This window comes from Panthera tigris, chromosome E2, assembly GCF_018350195.1.
Source record: "Panthera tigris isolate Pti1 chromosome E2, P.tigris_Pti1_mat1.1, whole genome shotgun sequence".
Taxonomy (NCBI): Eukaryota; Metazoa; Chordata; class Mammalia; order Carnivora; family Felidae; genus Panthera; species Panthera tigris.
The window spans coordinates 47,194,423-47,212,433 of record NC_056674.1 but is presented as its reverse complement, the minus strand read 5'-3'; the positions used below and the strand labels follow the sequence as shown (position 1 = coordinate 47,212,433).

Sequence of the window (18,011 nt, the reverse complement as noted above, 5' to 3'; positions counted from 1 at the left end):
TATCAAACATTCTCACAGATACCCAGTTAGAAAGGCACACAAAAGGAAACCAACATTTGGATATATATCATAAGTGTGATACACATATACTTATCCTATGAAACATATATATATATGAATATTTATATACTTATATATTTACATAAATATTTGTGACAATTATGCACAAGCTACTATGAAAACAAATTAGGAAGGGCACTCATTCAGGTTAGAAACAGTAAAAAAACATCAGAGAAAGATTCCACTCTCTTTATGTAACACATAGTGGAACAGAAAGAAGCAATTTGATTTACAGTCATAATCCTGGGTTTAGTTTAAGAGAACTAAAGTTATTTCAACAACCTGGGCCTCAGTTTCCTCATCACTAAGATAATCAGGCCATGTCATGAAAGACCACCCTAACACTGCCCTCCACACCCTGCTTTCAAGGCAAATACAGTAGTCACTAATTCTCTACAGCTGATCCTTAAAGTGGCCTAAGAATTTTTCTCAGCAGAAACATTCCAGGCAACCATTAGCAACAAGCCTAAAAAAGTGAAGTTACCAGCTCCCTCTGGAATAAATACAATGCCTTAAGAAAGTGGTTTCCAAACATGACTGATCAAAAGCACCTGGGAAAGTTTTGAAATAGGTAGGTCACCCCCAAAAACATCCTGATGGAATAGGTTTCAGGTAAAGCCTGACAATTTGATTTTTATAAACATTTTCCAGATAACTCAGTGTTTCAATTTTCTCCAAATTTCAAAGCACTTTCTTTAAAAAGGTTTCTGGCCTTGTTACATTTTTCTACAAGTACAAATACTGCCCTTTATCAACATTTAATCTGGTTGCCCTTTAAGAAAAAAGCTGCACCTATTTTGTTAGCCTTCAGAACAATTTCCCACAAGGTCAAATGCACATGTACATTTGCTTTTAAATTTAACATTTGAGCTTTATGATGTAAACAATCACCTTGATAAAAAGATACACATAAACATTAATGGATCTGCAACTGATTGGTTAGGTATTTTAAAAAGCTACCTTTATTTCAATATTCAGAAAAAACTTTCTAGTTTATACACAAACACACACATTTAAAAGTTGACCCTGTAACTGCTTTACCACTATGTAGTCTGGCAACATAAAAATCCGTATTTGAGACCAGTCTATTTCATTCTTCCAGCAGAGGGGGGGAAAATAAAACATTTAACAGTGCTATTGCATTCCATTTCTCTTCTTCAGAAAATTATGAAATATTTCACTCCAAAATACACAAAAATCATGTAACACTCCTAACCCACACCAACCAGCTTTATCAACTTTTAACATTTTACCCTTACTTTTACATTTTTTCATATAACAAATTCAATGGAAGCCCTCTATACACTCTGCCTCAATTCCATTTCCTTCTCTCCATCCCACGAGTAACCAAAACTCAAAACTGCTGTTCATCATTAAATTGCCATGCCGTATGTCCTTACTACACATGTTGGTTGTTTTTGAATGTTTTACGGTTTATATTAAGTATCATACCATATTCCTCTTTTCACTCAAGATCTTTGAGTATTACTCACATCCAAACAAGAAACTCTAATTCAGTTATACTAATTGCTAATACAGTATCCCACATGTGAATATACCACAACTTACCTATTTTTTGTGGACACAGACTGTTCCCAATATTTTCATATTAGAAACAATGCTGCAATGAACACTCTTATAAATGTCCCTTGCTAAATAGACAAGGATTCTTGATCAGATTCAGGTTTTTCAGTTTTTATTTTGTTTCCATTTAGCAAATACACTTCATAGGTGGTGGTATAAACTTTCATCAGGAAATATATAATTATTCCTGGTGGTTGTCTCTCATTTGTGATATTAGCATTGAAGATCATCAAGGATTGCAAAATGGTAATATTCTAATTATTTTATTCTTTATTTACTTATTAAACTTTTCCTCTAAGGAGCAACTTCTCTATATGTACCACTGGGTTAACAATAGTTCCTTCAGAAAGTTTAGCAAAGGCAGGATAAATGTCAGTTTTCAAAATGAGTACCTAATATCCTCCAAAGATGACCAATGGAGTTTTTTTTTTTTATAATTTGTTTAATAATTATTAAGTCACTGATATAAACTCACTGATATAAACTTACTTGGTATATTCCAACTACTATTATTATCCTTATTAATGCTCAAATTTTCTCATTTGGGGGCACAACAAAAAGCCACTTTTGGTGGCTACTAAATCCTTTTAACACGACCTCTGTAATTTTTCTTGTTCTCTGGCACAGTAAGACAGTTCAGGCTTAATTTGTGTATCTCCTGCTCCAGATTTCGGATCAGCCATCTTTCTAATGGGTCCTGGCCCTTTTAGAGTAAAATGGGTATTTGGAGACCACAATCTGGGCTTATGGGTGCTCAACACAAAGATGCCTACTATCACCATTATACTACAGGTACAGTGTGGTAAAGAAATTAAAAATGTGGATAAGGATGGAAACTTAGGGAACTGACATTATTTACAGACAACAGCACTGACTATATGGAAACAATGAAGTCCACAGGGACTCTTAGAAGTGCAATAATGTTGCTAGGGAGAGAAATACGCAAAAATCAATGATATATTTCTGTATAACTAAAACCTAATTATTCAACTTTTAAGACTGCTATTTGCAATAGGAAGAAGAGCTCCAAGGAACCTATAAATTTCACCAAAAGTGTGTAAGACCTTATGGAGAACACTGTAAAACTTTAAAAAACATAAGGAAGTGGAGTACTATAAATACTCTATTGATGGAAGGGAAGACTATTGTAGACAGATAATTGGGTATAGCAGGCCAGGCTGGAAATGGGAAGAAATAGAGAATTTAAGCCCCACCTAGAGAAGGTCACCAGCCTATTAGAGCTCTGGGAAAATGTTCATCCAGTGTTGTAAAATCCTCTAATTTCTAAGAGGAACCAGAAATCCAGATTTCTATGATAAGTTCCTTGATTTTTACATTGGCAGCAAATTCAAAACAATTTGTACTCTGCAATACGAAACACATCTGTGGAAGAATTTGGCCCCCAAGCCGCCATTTTTTTACTCCCATACATTTACTCCCACCTCTTAACTCAACTTTATTTCTAGGTTGTGTTTAAGCCAAATACATGAAAGGTTACAAACCATACAGCAAATCTATCATGGCTTTTGTTGTAAAAATGTTGAAGATACACTGTTTTATATTATGAAGAGGCTCCTAGATAAAAGACTCACATAAGAAAATCTATTTTAGGGGCAATTAGCTGGCTCAGTTGGAAGAGCATGAAACTCTTAATCTTGAGGTCGTGAGTTTGAACCCCACACGGGTGCAGAGATTATATACAAACATATATACATAAATAAATAAAAATCTATTTTAGAATTCAGTGACTTTCTTTTAAAAATTTTTAATATTTATTTATTTTTGAGGGGGGGGAGGGCAGAGAGGGAGACCCAGAATCCAAAGCAGGTTCCAGGCTCTGAGCTGTCAGCACAGAGCCCAAACAAGGGGCTCAAACCCACAAACTGTGAGATCGTGACCTGGGCTGAAGTCAGACACTAGACTGAGCCACCCAGGTGCCCCAGAATCCAGTGACTTTTCAAAGAAATTTTTTTGCTGTCCTTGAGGGAATAGTAAAATCAGTAATACTTGAATTATTTATGTAGAAAACTTAAATGTTTAACATTTAGTAATTTATTAATCTTCATAATAATAATCCTATAAAAGAGTATGAAAATTGTCCCCATTTTACAGATGAGGAAACTGAGACAAGAAAGGTTAAAGATCTTGCTCAAAATCACCAACAGGAGGGGAGCCTGGATGGCTCAGTCAGTTAAGCATCAGACTCTTGATTTTGGCTCAGGTCATGGTTCGTGGGACTCTCTCGTACCCTCTCTCTGCCCTTCCCCCCCCTCAAAATAAACATTAAAAAAAAAATCAGAGATAGTAAAGTAACAAAGCCATAATTCACATCCAGGCAGTCTGGTTCCTGTAGCTGTGCTTTTAAATTCTGGTTATAACAACCATGTAACTGGATTTTTTTTCTTGCCTTAGCTGCCTCACCATCACCAAGTACAGTGGCTTTGGGTTCTGCATTCTTCCTTTTCCCAATTCTTATTTTCTACCATCCTTTTGTTTTGTTTTTTAAACAGATGCTGGTCATGTATGTTACCTCAAATCTTCTGTACAGCAAGTCAGGACTAAAGTAATTAAATAAATAGTTAAGAAACATATTTAAACTATATCCAAAGAATGAACAGGTTTTAGCGTTATACAAAGTTGAGTCCTAATCCTCTCCCCAATATTTACTAGCTGTGTGAATTTAAACAAGTCAATCTCTGAATTTCAGTTTTCTCATCTGCAATATGAGAATATTACCCACCTTGTGGGTATTATTGTAAAGTTTAAAACACTTTTCAAATGTGGCTAGTAGGAAATTTTAAATTACATATCTGGCTCATATTTTTATTTCTATTGAACAGCATCATGCTAGATACTGCAGTAAAAAGTAAAAAGAAACAGGTGAAATTAGTTTTAATAATATATTTTATTTAACCCAATATATCTAAAATACCATTTCAACATATAATCCACATAAAAATTATTAGATATTTTACAGCTTTCTTTTGTACTAAGGCTTCTAAATACAGTATATATTTTACACTTACAGCACATCTCAATATGTACACTATATATCCATCAAAAATATTTTAACTGTATTTAGACTTCATTAAATGTACAATTGATAAAGTAGATTCACATACTCAAGTTGTCTAAAACATTTAAGTTTTCCAGTAACTGCATCAATATCCCCCCAAATTTATTTTCCTTTAATATTCGCCTCAGTTGAACGAGCCACATTTCAAAAGACCAGTGGCTATACAGCTACTAGCTATCATAATGAACAGTACAAGTGCAAATAAAATAAACAAATAAAATGCAATAAATGGTAGCTGTTTTTACACAGTTAAGTGAAAATAGTACTGTGATTCATACATGCAGGTGAGAGAACCGAGATATGAATCTTTTTATGGATATGTTATAAAAAAATTCTGATGGGCAAGATTGGATAGGGCCAGGATTTACTCCAAGAGGAAATAGATTAAGGGACTTAAAAGTGGGATTCCTATTCTCACTCAGAAAAACCTTTTTTTCTGGGGGGGGGGTACAATTTTAGTACAGTTTCCTTGAGTATTAACACTTTCCACCTAAGAATTAAATGTCTTATCAAATAATTAAATTCCAGAATGCCCCCCAAAAAGCCATCTAGTAAAGCTGGAAAGCATATTTTATTTACATACAGTATAGAAATGACTCTTAGAAATATAGAGATTGCTCTTTCACAGATGAAATATCATCTGTCTTAAATCTATCCTATTATTTTAAATTCAACAACTGGTCTTAAAAGAACTCCTTTAACTCCATGATGTTAACAGTGGTTATCTCAAGTGGAGGGCTTAAGAGATTCCCCACACCTTGCCATCCTTGACTATCTTTTACAGCTCAACATATCAGATTTCTATAAATCTAACCAAATGGGTCTACTTAAAATCAACCAACAAAAACGTATGAGTATCTATTTGCTTTATACTATGACATGCGTTAAATGTATAACCACCTGGATCACTTTTTGATGTGGTAAAAACATATAACATGTTTATTCAGAGGAGATAGCTGTTGTTTTTGTCTACCTAGTACCTGGTCCGTTCCTCTGATACTGAATCTTCCTTTGGGAAATTAATGGTCTTCCACTCTCAATCATGTATTTCTAGTGAGGGTGATCTCACTCCCAGGCAAAAGATAAGCATAAAACTAACCCAAGTCAGTCTGATAAGATTCAATCCCATTACTGTTTTAACTCGGAGGTGGGGTGATCTCCTTTCACTGGAGTTACTGAGCTGAATAAAAGATAAATGTGGCCATTTTCCTGGATAAATTAAACATTAACAAAAGCTATCTGTGAATAATGGAAACATGGATGGTATTTTTCTCCTTCTACCTAATGTTGCACATTCTTTCAATTTTGCATTCGTTTCCTTAAGAACACTATTTAGTATGTAATACAATTCTTAAATTATCTAAGATAAAATTTAATGGCATTAATAAGAATTTAAAAACCCACTAAACCCTTCTCTGTGACTCCATCCCCATATGTATAAACATAGAAGAAAGCACGTCTTGCTTGAATACCAAATACCATGCTCAAAACCTAGATTGGCTATAGCTCATAATATGCATTTGTGTGTAGTAGAAAATCAGGAGGCACAGTCACTGTAGCAACCCAGTAACAAAGTAATTAGGACAAAATCCATAAATGCCATGATGTGGCAACTTATTTTACTTAAAAACATCTATTTGGAGTGTTCCTCCTTGTATCATTGTGCACACAGAATATAATTAAGGAAACATTTAGCAAACATTTCTTAAATATTCATTATAGTCCAGCCGCTCTAACAGACCAATCACAATCTACTGGTTATCCTGGTCAGTCTTTAAGTAAGCTAGCTGCCACCATCAAAACATAGTCTAATCCATATAATGAGAGATTCTCAATGGAAAGCACAACTGACAGCAGTATCATGTGTTTCCAGGTCTGCAACTTTCTCACTTCTACCCTCAGTTCCACAATGATCAGATTACAAGGCTATCAAGAATATTCTGTCCTCACTGAGGGGGAAACATTTGCCCTCCTTGAGCTGTCATTCCAACAAGAATAGCCTTGCTAGATGTGGTCTCAGCCCAGCCTACCTGTCCAAAGTGAGCAGGGTAGCCCAGCATGTGCATATATAGTAATTTTGCCACATTCCGACACCGGTAAGTATTGTCTTCTTCTCTAAAAGATGATCGGATTGCAGCACATTCTTTCTGGATCATTTCCCGTTCTTCGGCTTGGGTTCGGGCTGTCCGGATGGTCCGGATCAGCTCCCGCAATCTGATGGGGGCTGGCATCCTCTGTTTATAGAAAGACATTAAATAAAAATGTTCACATTTTTCACTACCAAAAGCATTCACACAACTTCTCACATAAATTTCCAATTTTTAAGAATTCAAGACTTGCTCAGTCCAACAATATAAAGCTTCAGCAAAGCTATTACATACAAACCCATTAATTCGGTAAATTTCTGGAAAAAATATAAACAAAAATGTTAAGTATTAAGCAAGATAAGACACAGAATACATCAGTATGTAAAATCCATCATTAGTATCAAACTATGTTAAGAACTAACTCAACCCAAATATTTACTCAAGAAAAAGACATATTTTCTATGCCTAACCTTAGAGAAGACAGATTATTTTCTGCTGAACTGTTAACAGAACTCAATAAATTATCAGATGAATATTGAATATGATCATAATCAAAGCTCAACTCAACTGGGGCGCCTGGGTGGCTCAGTCGGTTAAGCATCCAACTTGGGCTCCGGTCATGATCTAGCAGTTTGTGAGTTCGAGCCCCACATCAGGCTCTGTGCTGACAGCTCAGAGCTTGGAGCCTGCTTTGGATTCTGTGTCTCCCCCTCTCTCTGCCCCTCACTCACTTGCACTTTGTCTCTCTCTCTCTCAAAAATAAATAAACGTTAAAAAAATTAAAAAAAAAAAAAAGCTCAACTCAACAAAATGAGAGATCAGGAGAGAAGACCAATTATCAGAATTAAACACTTCCAAGAAACAGTAATCATCTTGGTACACTGGGTACTCTTTGAAAATTGTTATGAGGAAAAAAATAATAAACCAATCTCAGAGGATAAGACTATTAGAATCATATTCTCACGAAAAATTTTTAAATAATAATGATAAACCTATAATAGCCAAAATTAAGGGGAAAAAAGAACAAAGTTGGAGAATCTGCACCACCTAATTTCAAGAAATACTACAAAGCTACAGTAATCAGGACAATGTGGAACTGAATTTAAGGGCAGACTCAGGATCATGATGCAAAATAGAAAGTTTAGAAATAGACCTACACAAATAAGCTTAACTGATTTTCAACAGAGAGGCCAAGGTTATTCAATAGGAGAAAGGGTATTCCTTCAACAAATGGTGCTGGCACAACTACATATCTATATAAAGAACCAATTAACCTTGAACCCTAACCTCACATAATATACAAAAATTAACTCAAAATGGGTCATAGACCTAAACATTAAAGCCAAAACTAAAAATCTTCCATAAGAAAACATAGGAGGAAATCTTTGGGAACCTTTGTCTCCCTACCTTCCCACCTCTCTCTCTGTCCTTCCCCTGCTTGTGCTCGCTCTCTGTCCCTCACAAAAATTAACAAAAAAAAAAAAAAAAAAAAAGAGAGAGAGAAAGAGAGAGAGAGAGAGAGAGAGAGAGAGAGAGAGAGAGAGAGAGAGATACCACCCTACAGTATTAGAATGGCTAAAATTTAAAAGACTGGCCATACCAATTGCTGGCAAGGATATAAAACAAATGAACTCTCACAAGCCACTCATGGGAATACAAAATGGTTCGACTACTTTGGAAAATAGTTTGGCAATTTTTTGTAAAATTAAACATATACTTAGCATAGGATTCAGGAAATCCACTCGGTATTTACCCAAAAGCAATGAAAACATGTTCTCACCAAGATTTGTACACAAATCTTTATAGAATCTTCATTTATAATTACTAAAAACTGGAAACAACTCAAACATCCATAAATAGGTGAATAATAATAAACGAATACTTCCCGGAATGAAACAGAACCAACACAACATGGAAGAATCTCAAAAACATTATGATGAGCAAAAAAAAAAAAAAAAGAAACAAGAAAATACATACTTTATGATTTTACTTATATGAAACTCTAGGAAAGACCAGGCTAATCTATAGTGATGCTAAAGAGATCAATGACTGCCTGGGGTTGAGGGTAGGGATGGTGATCAACTAGGATGCAAGGAAACCTTCAGATGTGATAGAAATGTTTATGATGGTTGCATTGATCTCTCTCAAAATTCACGGAAATGCACACTTAAAACAAGTGCATTTTACACGCGCCTGGGTTGCTCAGTCGATTAAGCATCTGACTCTTGATTTAGGCTCAGGTCATGATCTTACATTTCGTGAGATCAAGACCCACACTGGGCTCTGCACTGACAGCACAGAGCCTGCTTGGGATTCTCTCTCTACCTCTCTCTTAGCTCCTCCCCTGGGCACACGCACATTCTGTATCTCTCAAAAAATAAAAAGATAAACATTAAAAAGAAAACAAGTGCATTTTATTGGTATCTTGTACCTCAGTAAGTTAAAAAAAATGATAAAATTAGATACCATTACCATCATCTTCAGTACATACAAGCTGTAGAACCCTTAAACCATTAATTCTCAATGTTCTAATCGCACAAACCAGGAGGCTTTTTGTTCACTACAGCATCACTCCTCAAGGTAGGGATAGTACATTAGGAATTTACCAAGTTCTCTAGGTATTGGTTGTGTTCCTCCATTAGCCCTCTTAAGATCACGTGTACTAAACTATATAAAACTACGTGTATACTGTTATTCTGTTATTTTTTAATAGAAATACTGAGGGCCTAGTGTTTGAACATTCTTATACTCACTATCTTCATTATTTCACTTGTTCCAGACCATTTTTGGGCCCAATGTGGGACTTGCACTCACCACCCTGAGATCAAGAGTGGGACACTTAACTAAGTCACCTAGGTATCCCTGTTCCAGACCCTTTTGAAGGGCAGAAATCATTATACCTGCTTTGCCTATGAAGAAAGTTCGTTTCAAATCAATTATGCAACTTGCTTAAGATTACAAAGGTGTAAGTGTCAGAGCCAGCACACAAACCATGTCTTAGAACTCCAGGGCTAGAGTTCTTCTTAATATTTCAAAAATGAACATTATCTTTACAGATAAAATTTTATGACTGCTAGGATGTTTCAAAATACTCTAGAGGAAAAAAGTATTAAGGAAGGAAAAAAAGAAACAAAATGGGCAAAATGTTGATCACTCTGAAGGGATATGAGCATGTTAAATTATACTGTATTATTCTCTATTTTCATATATATTAGAAAATTTTCATAATCAAAAGCTTTTTAATTTTTTTATTTGTTTTTAATATTCCTTTTTGAGCGAGACAAAAAGACAGACAGCGTGAGCAGGCAAGGGGTAGAGAGAGAGGGAGACACAGAATCCAAAGCAGGCTCCAGGCCCTGAGCAGTCAGCATCAAGCCTGACGCAGGGCCCAAACCCACCAACTGCAAGATCATGACCTGAGCTGAAGTTGGACTCTTAACCGACTGAGCCACTCAAACACCCCATCAGAAGCTTTTTAAAAATAAAAAGCTTCCAAAAACAAAGCATTTAAATCCTTAAAATTTTTTATAAATAATTTTTTAAAATCTTCGTAGCTAAACTAGAGATCTACTTGAAGAACTACTTTCACAATGACTACAAATACAAATGACTTTAGGATAAAAAATTTAAGAGTAAGGGGTGCCTGGGTGACTCAGTTGGTTGAGTGTCCAACTTCGTCTCAGGTCATGATCTCACGATTTTGTGGGTTCAAGCCCTGTGTCGGGCTCTGTGCTGACAGCATGGAGCCCTCTTGGGATTCTTCCTCCCTCTCTCTCTCTCTGCCCCTCCACTGCTCACGCTGACTCTGTCTCTCTCAAAAATAAATAGACTTAAAAAAAAGAAAAAAAAATGTCTTAGTAGGCATGAATGAAAAACAAAATTTACATAATAAAGAGTTTAGTATATTTCAGAATACATTCTAAGTTAGAAACTAAACAAAAAATTCCAGTTCCAGGGAAGATGGAATAAACATACTCCATGGAGGCTCCTGTCTCTCCCTCTGACCATAACTATAAATCCTGGATAAAATGCATGCCACAGCTACCCAAGGATGCTAAAAAGTAAATGACAGCAAGCAGATTCCAGAAAGAGGAGAATCTGAAGTTCCATCAAAATGGCAAGAGGTTATCATTCTTCCTCCAGTACTGCCCAGCCTGGACCCAATGACAGCCCCAAACCCAAAAGTGCTCAGGGAGTACAGACAAGGAGCTCTAAGAAAAACCCTCTCTCTCTGATCCAGGAAGCAGGAAAAGAAGGACAATGGGAGAAATTCTCTCTTTTGGCTTTCTATATTTTCCTTCCCTCCACCACTGCCTCTAGGCAACACTGCAATGGCAGTGGCTGTGCCATAACAGCAATGGCAGTAATAGGCAGCCATATAAAAATTAGGGAAGGGGAATTCTCTCTGACCAGAGGAGCTGTGATCCTAAGAGCATGGAGTAAGTCACTCTCTATTCTCCCACTGCAAGATAAAAGACTGAATTCACCAAGAAAATACAACAATCCTAACTGCAAATGTATGTAACAATATAGTTTAAAAAATACATGAGGCAAAAACTGACAGTTATCAAAGGAAAAATAAACAAACCCCCCAACTACAGAGACTTAAACATGCCACCTAAGTAAATGATAAAACTACGGAGTATCAGCACAGATATAAAAGACCTGAATGCCATCTTCAATTGACTGGATCTAACCAACATTTATGGAACACCTCAACCAACAACAGAATTACATTCTTCTCAATTGCATACAGAACATACACAAAATGGGCCATGTCCTAGTCATTTTTTTAAAAAGTTAATAGGGGTGCCTGGGTGGCTCAGTCGGTTAAGCATCCGACGTCAGCTCAGGTCATGATCTCACGGTCCGTGGGTTCGAGCCCCGCATCGGGCTCTGTGCTGACAGCTCAGAGCCTGGAGCCTGCTTCCGATTCTGTGTCTCCCTCTCTCTCTGACCCTCCCCTGTTCATGCTCTGTCTCTCTCTGTCTCAAAAATAAATAAACGTTAAAAAAAAAATTTTTTTTTAATAAAAAGTTAATAAATTAAATTAATGGAAATCATATAAAATAAAGTATAGTCTCTGGCCATAACAGAATTAAAACTAGAAATCAGTAACAGAAAGCTAACGGGAAAACTTGCGATGGCCCTGGAAATTAAACAACACACTCCCAAATAATCCATGGGTGAAGAGGAAATATCAAGGGAATTTAGCAAATATATGGAACTGAACAAAAACATAAACCCATTTATTAAAATCTGTAGTACAACTAAAGTAGTGCTTAATGGGAAATGTACAGCATTAAATGTTTGTGTAAGAACAGAAGAAACATCTCAATCTAAGGTTCTATTTAAGAAACTAGAAAAAGAGAAATATAAATCCAAGCAGGAAAAAGCAAATACTGACAAATAGAAATCAATGAAATTAAAAAACAGAAGGAAAAAAACAGGAAAAGGTCAAGTCAATGAAATCAAAAGCCAGTTCTTTGAGAAGACCAATAAAATTGATAAACCTCTGGCTAGATGATAAAGAGAAAGAACACAAATCACTAGTATCAGTAACGAAAGGGACTATTATCACAAACACTAAAAGGATAATTAGGTGATACTATGAACAATTCAATGAATATCACAACTGGACATCCATATGCCAAAAAACTGAACCTCTACCTAAATCTCACAGCTTATACAAAGATTAACTCAAAATGAAGCATAGACCTAGATATAAAACCATTAGAAGATGATGGAGAAAACCTTCTTGACTGGGGTTAGGCAAAGAGTTCTTGGACATTACATCAAAGGCACACCCGTAAGAGAAAAATGTTAAAACTGGATTTCATAAAAATTATAAACTTTTGCACTATGAAAAACACTGTTAAGAAAATGAAAAGACAAGTTACAGAGTGAGATATCTGCAAATCACATATCTGACAAGGACTTGTAACCAGACTATAAAAAGGAACTCTCAAAACATAGCACTTAAACGCAGTTTTTAAAATTGGACATTAAGTTTGAGCATCTTGAATTCAGAAAACTGCAAAGTCTTTAATCAAAAAAAATGAAAAAAAAAAAAGTTTAACAGTTCAGGGCCCATTAGACTACAGAGTAAATAGTACCATAAATGATATCGACATAAGCATCATTTATATCTATTTCAAAGGGGGAAAGGAGAATAAAAACTACGGAATTAGAAGTTACCGTCATGCATGCATTATCCAATTCAATTAGTCATACTATCCCATAGATGACCTAAGTAACAGGGAAACATGTTATACCAAAAAGTGCCAATCACTCATTCAACAAATATTTGCTGAGCCTTCTTTATGTCAGGCATTGCAAAAGGTGCTGACGACTGCCAATGTTGTAATCTCTACCCTTAAGAACTCAAAAGTCTAGTGAGGAAAACAGATTTTTACAATTCCAGCCATATAAAATAACAGCAAAAACTACTGACCAATGACAGAACAGAAAATTGTATTTAGGGTAAGCTAAACTGTTTCACAGCCAAACTAACTCAATATACTTAGAAATTTTTTCTTTTCCAAAATTAAGTGCTTTCTGCATCAGCTCAACAACTCCTAAATCCCATGTAGAAAGAGATCTGTAGCACAGTACCAACCCACAATTTGTTTTCCAAAGCTATTAAGAGCAAAACTTAGAATTTTCTGAATTTTAGAAAAGTAATACAGTGCATATCTTTTATGTCAAAACTCACCTACCATGACTGGAGCAACAGTTTCATTACCAAACAATATTTCTGAAATAACATGAATATTCACACCAAATGAGAAAAATAAACTACTACAGTGTCATGTCTGGTCAAATCAGATTTTAAGACCAAAAGAATTATGAAGAACTCCTGGGCATTTTTGTTTGTTTTTAATTTCAGAAACTGAGATAAAGACTGTGCAGCCTTACCCTTATCCAATGACCCTAAGCACTGTTAAAAATGATGACCCTGGGGCGCCTGGGTGGCTCAGTCGGTTAAGCGGCCGACTTCAGCTCAGGTCATGATCTCACGGTCCGTGAGTTTGAGCCCCGCATTGGGCCCTGTGCTGACAGCTCAGAGCCTGGAGCCTGTTTCAGATTCTGTGTCTCCCTCTCTCTGACCCTCCCCTGTTCATGCTGTCTCTCCCTGTCTCAAAAATAAATAAAACGTTAAAAAAATAAAATAAAAATGATGACCCTGGAGTAAAATTACCTGAATTTGAATCTCAGGTCTACCACTTATCAGCTATGTGTCCGTGAGCAAATGACAACATCCCAGAGCTTCAATTTCCTCATCTGTAAGACAGGAAGAGTACCTACCTCCAAGGATTGCTACAAGAATTCAAAGAGAATACATGTAAACTTCTTGCGCAGTGCCACACACATTGTATCCAATAAATAAATGTTGGCCATAATGGTTGCCTACATAAACTATCCATAATAAATTAATTTTGAGCAAAAATAAGTTGCAAAATAACACAGTACTAATATTCATAAAGGTTTAAAATGTGTAAAAGAACCTATTCTTTAGAGATACAAAAATGCAGTAAGAGAGTAAGAATATGGATAAAATGAACATGTGAAACATGCATAAAGATCAACACTGTGGTACATCTGGGAGGGAGGGGAATATGATGAGGAACAGAGTAACACACAGAAGGCTTCAGCTATACTGGTGATGCTTTATTTCTGAGACTAGGTAGTGGATAATTGAGTACTTATTATTCTTCTTCATATATTTTATGTCTGAAATGTTTCATATTAAAAACTAAATTCAAATATATCTAATCCATGTAGCGAATGTTGTAGAATATATAACCTGGAAAACACAACCTACTTGCTCTTATTACAAGGTTGAGGATTTCCTTATTTTAAGAGTTTTTACTTGCCTTTCAAAATACTCGAAAACCACAAGATTCCTTAAAATACAGTAACTTAAGCATCTATTATTGCTAACAATAACAAATTATCCTTTTTTTAAAAATAAAGTATGAATATGATTATAGTGATGACTTAGCTAAACATAGCTGAGAATCTGAAACCTATTTTTATAACGTCATGCAGCAATATAGACAGCATCACATCAACATACGAAAACATCCACTTTACTCTATTTGTAGGTTCTGATTTACAAATTAGAAAACTGAAAGGGAAACAGAGGAGGCTGGAGACCAGGGGACAGAAGCTGTTTTAGGGAAGAAGACGGACAGTCAACAAAATGTCATCTTACAGTAAGGTAAGAAACAGCAGCAGCAGCAAAGCAAAAAAATAAAACCTATATAGAGCAGAAACAAGTATCCAAACAGCATAGTAACAAGATTAATAAATTCTACAGATTTGCTATATAACATTGTGCCTACAGTTAACAATACTGTATTGTGCAACTGAAAATTTCAAGACAGATCTGCTTGTACTCTTTCCACAATTCTAAAAAGTTTGTGCCCTTTACATAATGGATTTTTTAAAGTTTTTTTTTTTTTTTAAGCTTATTCATTTATTTTGAGAGACAGTGACAGCAAGGGGTGGGGGGGCCAAGAGCGAGCATTCCAAGCAGGTTCCAGCACTGTCAGTGCAGAGCCAGACACAGGGCTCAAACTCATGAACCCTGAGATCAGAACATGAGGGGAAGTCAGACACTTAACCAGCTGAGCCAACCAGGCGCCCCTACATCAGATTCTTACCCTGTAAAAAATTTTAAGTGATTAATCAAAAAGAAACAGATCAGGAGTGCCCGGGTGGCTCAGTCGGTTAGGCGTCCGACTTAGGCTCAGGTCATGTTCTCACAGTTAGTGGTTCAAGCCCCACGTCGGGCTCTGGGCTGACAGCTCAGAGCCTAGAGACTGTTTCGGATTCTGTGTCTCCCTCTCTCTGGCCCTCCCCCGCTCACGCTCTGTCTCACTCTCTCTCTCAAAAATAAATAAACATTAAAAATAAATAAATGAATAGAAACAGATCAAATCGCTGGTAAATCTCTGCCTTTGAGTTCCATAGTAATTACCTTAATTTATAATTTTTTACAAATCCAAAATTAAAATACTTACCTTAACATAGTTTATTTTTTTAATGTTTATTTATTTTTGAGAGAGAGAGAAAGAGACACGCAGAGTACGAGTGGGGGAGGGGCAGAGAGAGAAGGAGACACAGAATTCAAACCAAGCTCCAGGCTGTCAGCACAGAGCCAGACGTGGGGCTTGAACTCACGAACCATGAGATCATGAACCAAGCCAACGTTAGATGCTTAACTGACTGAGCCACAGAGGCGCCCCTAAAATACTTATCTTAAATACACACACACACACACACACACACACACACACACAGCACAGTAATCTGAGCCTATTTAGTGTACTAGCAAAAAGGATTAAACTCTCCCCTAAAGTCTTAAAAGTATTAAATTACAAAGAGTACCATAATTATTTTACAAGACCCTGATTTATCAATAAATGGTTCAATAACATAACATTTAACATTTAATGCAGAGGTGGAAAAACCTGGATATAAAATTGTATCCTAACATCTAATTCTATACTGTAAATATGTGCATTAGGACTTTTATATACATTACATATAATTCATAATCCAATCCATAATACATTTATAATCCCATTATAGACTTTAAATATTGTGTATACCTCAATAAAGTCATTTTTTTTTTCTTTTTCTTAGAGTGGTTGTAGGAAATATAAAGGTTTTTTTTTTTTTTTTAAGTTTATTTATTTTTGAGAGAGTGCATGAGCAGGGGAGGGGCAGAGAGAGAGAGAGAAACACCGAATCCCAAGCGGGCTTTGCACTACCAGCGCAAAGCCCAAAACAGGGCTCAAGTTCACCAACCAAGAGATCATGACCTGAGCCAAAACCAAGAGTCACTCAACTGAATGAGCCACCCAGGCGTCCTATAAAGTTGTGTTTTAAGACTAAGATGACAATTGAGTGAATAAAATAATAAAACTGTACCTGAGGAGTAACAATTTCTAAAATATAGAGTTCAGATACTATGTGCTCCTATTAATTTAACTACTTGACCCTTAAAAAGCTGAGAAAGATATGTCAAAGTCTACCACTATAATTGTGTTTATATCCATTTCTCCTTTTATATTATTTACATTTAGTATTTCAATGGTTTTATTCAATGCCTAAGTGTCCATATGTTTGACATTTGCATGGCTTGTACATTTTATAAAAATAAGATGTCCCTTTTGTTCTCAAATACTCATTAGGACAAGGATGGAAAAAGGACACAGAAAAATTAAAAGTCTGACTTGTTAAGATAAACAGATTGTAGATAAATGTATTTCATTAATGGTTTTTTAATACATAATGTTGAAAAATAACAAAAAGTAAGTGTGAAATTCATTTTTTAAGTTTCTACCCATAATGTAAACAAAGTGAGGTTTTGGAGCTTAAATTAATTACTTTATATACCCAAAGAGCAACCAAAATTATGAATGCTTACTATAGGAAAGAAACAGAAAAGATAAAACAATGACTGCATATGTTCCAATTCTCCTAAAATTTATACCAAAATGGAGAAAATGGTTATTTTCCAAAATCTCCACAAACCTCTTTAGTTGATAAAGATTTTCATCCTACTGCAATACCAACTCCAGGCCATGATTACCTTTTTTTCTTTGAAACGCCTATTTTTCCCAGTCAAATATAAGCTCCTAAAGACCAGATCTTGTTGATATTATTTATCCTTGTATTCCCATTACCTAAGAGTAGGAACTTGATAAATACTGCATTTAACTAAATTCTAAATGCTAGAAGCATCTTAGATAAAGAAAATGCATTTGTCCTTTCCAAAGCACACAAAGTAAAGAATGTGCACCAGCTACTTACCAACAGCAATGGGATAGGGACCAGGACTCAACCCAGTCCTCTATTCTACCCAGCTGAGTTAACTAAGCTGAACTCCCACTGTTTCTGAACTCCCACTACCTAGCTGTGAACTCTGAATCACCACCAGCCAACAGTTAAGAATATATAACCAAAAAGCTGGGGTTACTGCTGCTACATTGTCCTTCTTTCCCTAAACCTGAACCTATGTGAGCTCTAACCTAAAAAGAAATCTTAAATTAAAAGCAATTGTTCAATATTAAAATTACCTCCTTTTCTATCCAACACAAAAACTGTACTTGAAGTCTTTCTTGCTAAACAATAAGATACAAGAAATTAGATTTCAATTAACTTTGCCAGTGATTACCCTGTAACATCCG

General features: G+C 35.7%; 1 protein-coding gene across 2 annotated transcripts in view; it reads right to left on the bottom strand.

The window, feature by feature from the left end:
* The window catches only part of AP1G1 (adaptor related protein complex 1 subunit gamma 1), a 76,748-nt gene that overhangs the window by 48,389 nt on the left and 10,348 nt on the right, over positions 1–18,011 (bottom strand). For both annotated transcript variants that reach the window (XM_007074916.3, XM_007074918.3), the window contains exon 2: positions 6,751–6,954. In XM_007074916.3, coding sequence (XP_007074978.1) covers positions 6,751–6,951 — 201 coding nt within the window. In that variant the 5' untranslated portion in view covers positions 6,952–6,954. The remainder of the gene's footprint in view (positions 1–6,750; positions 6,955–18,011) is intronic.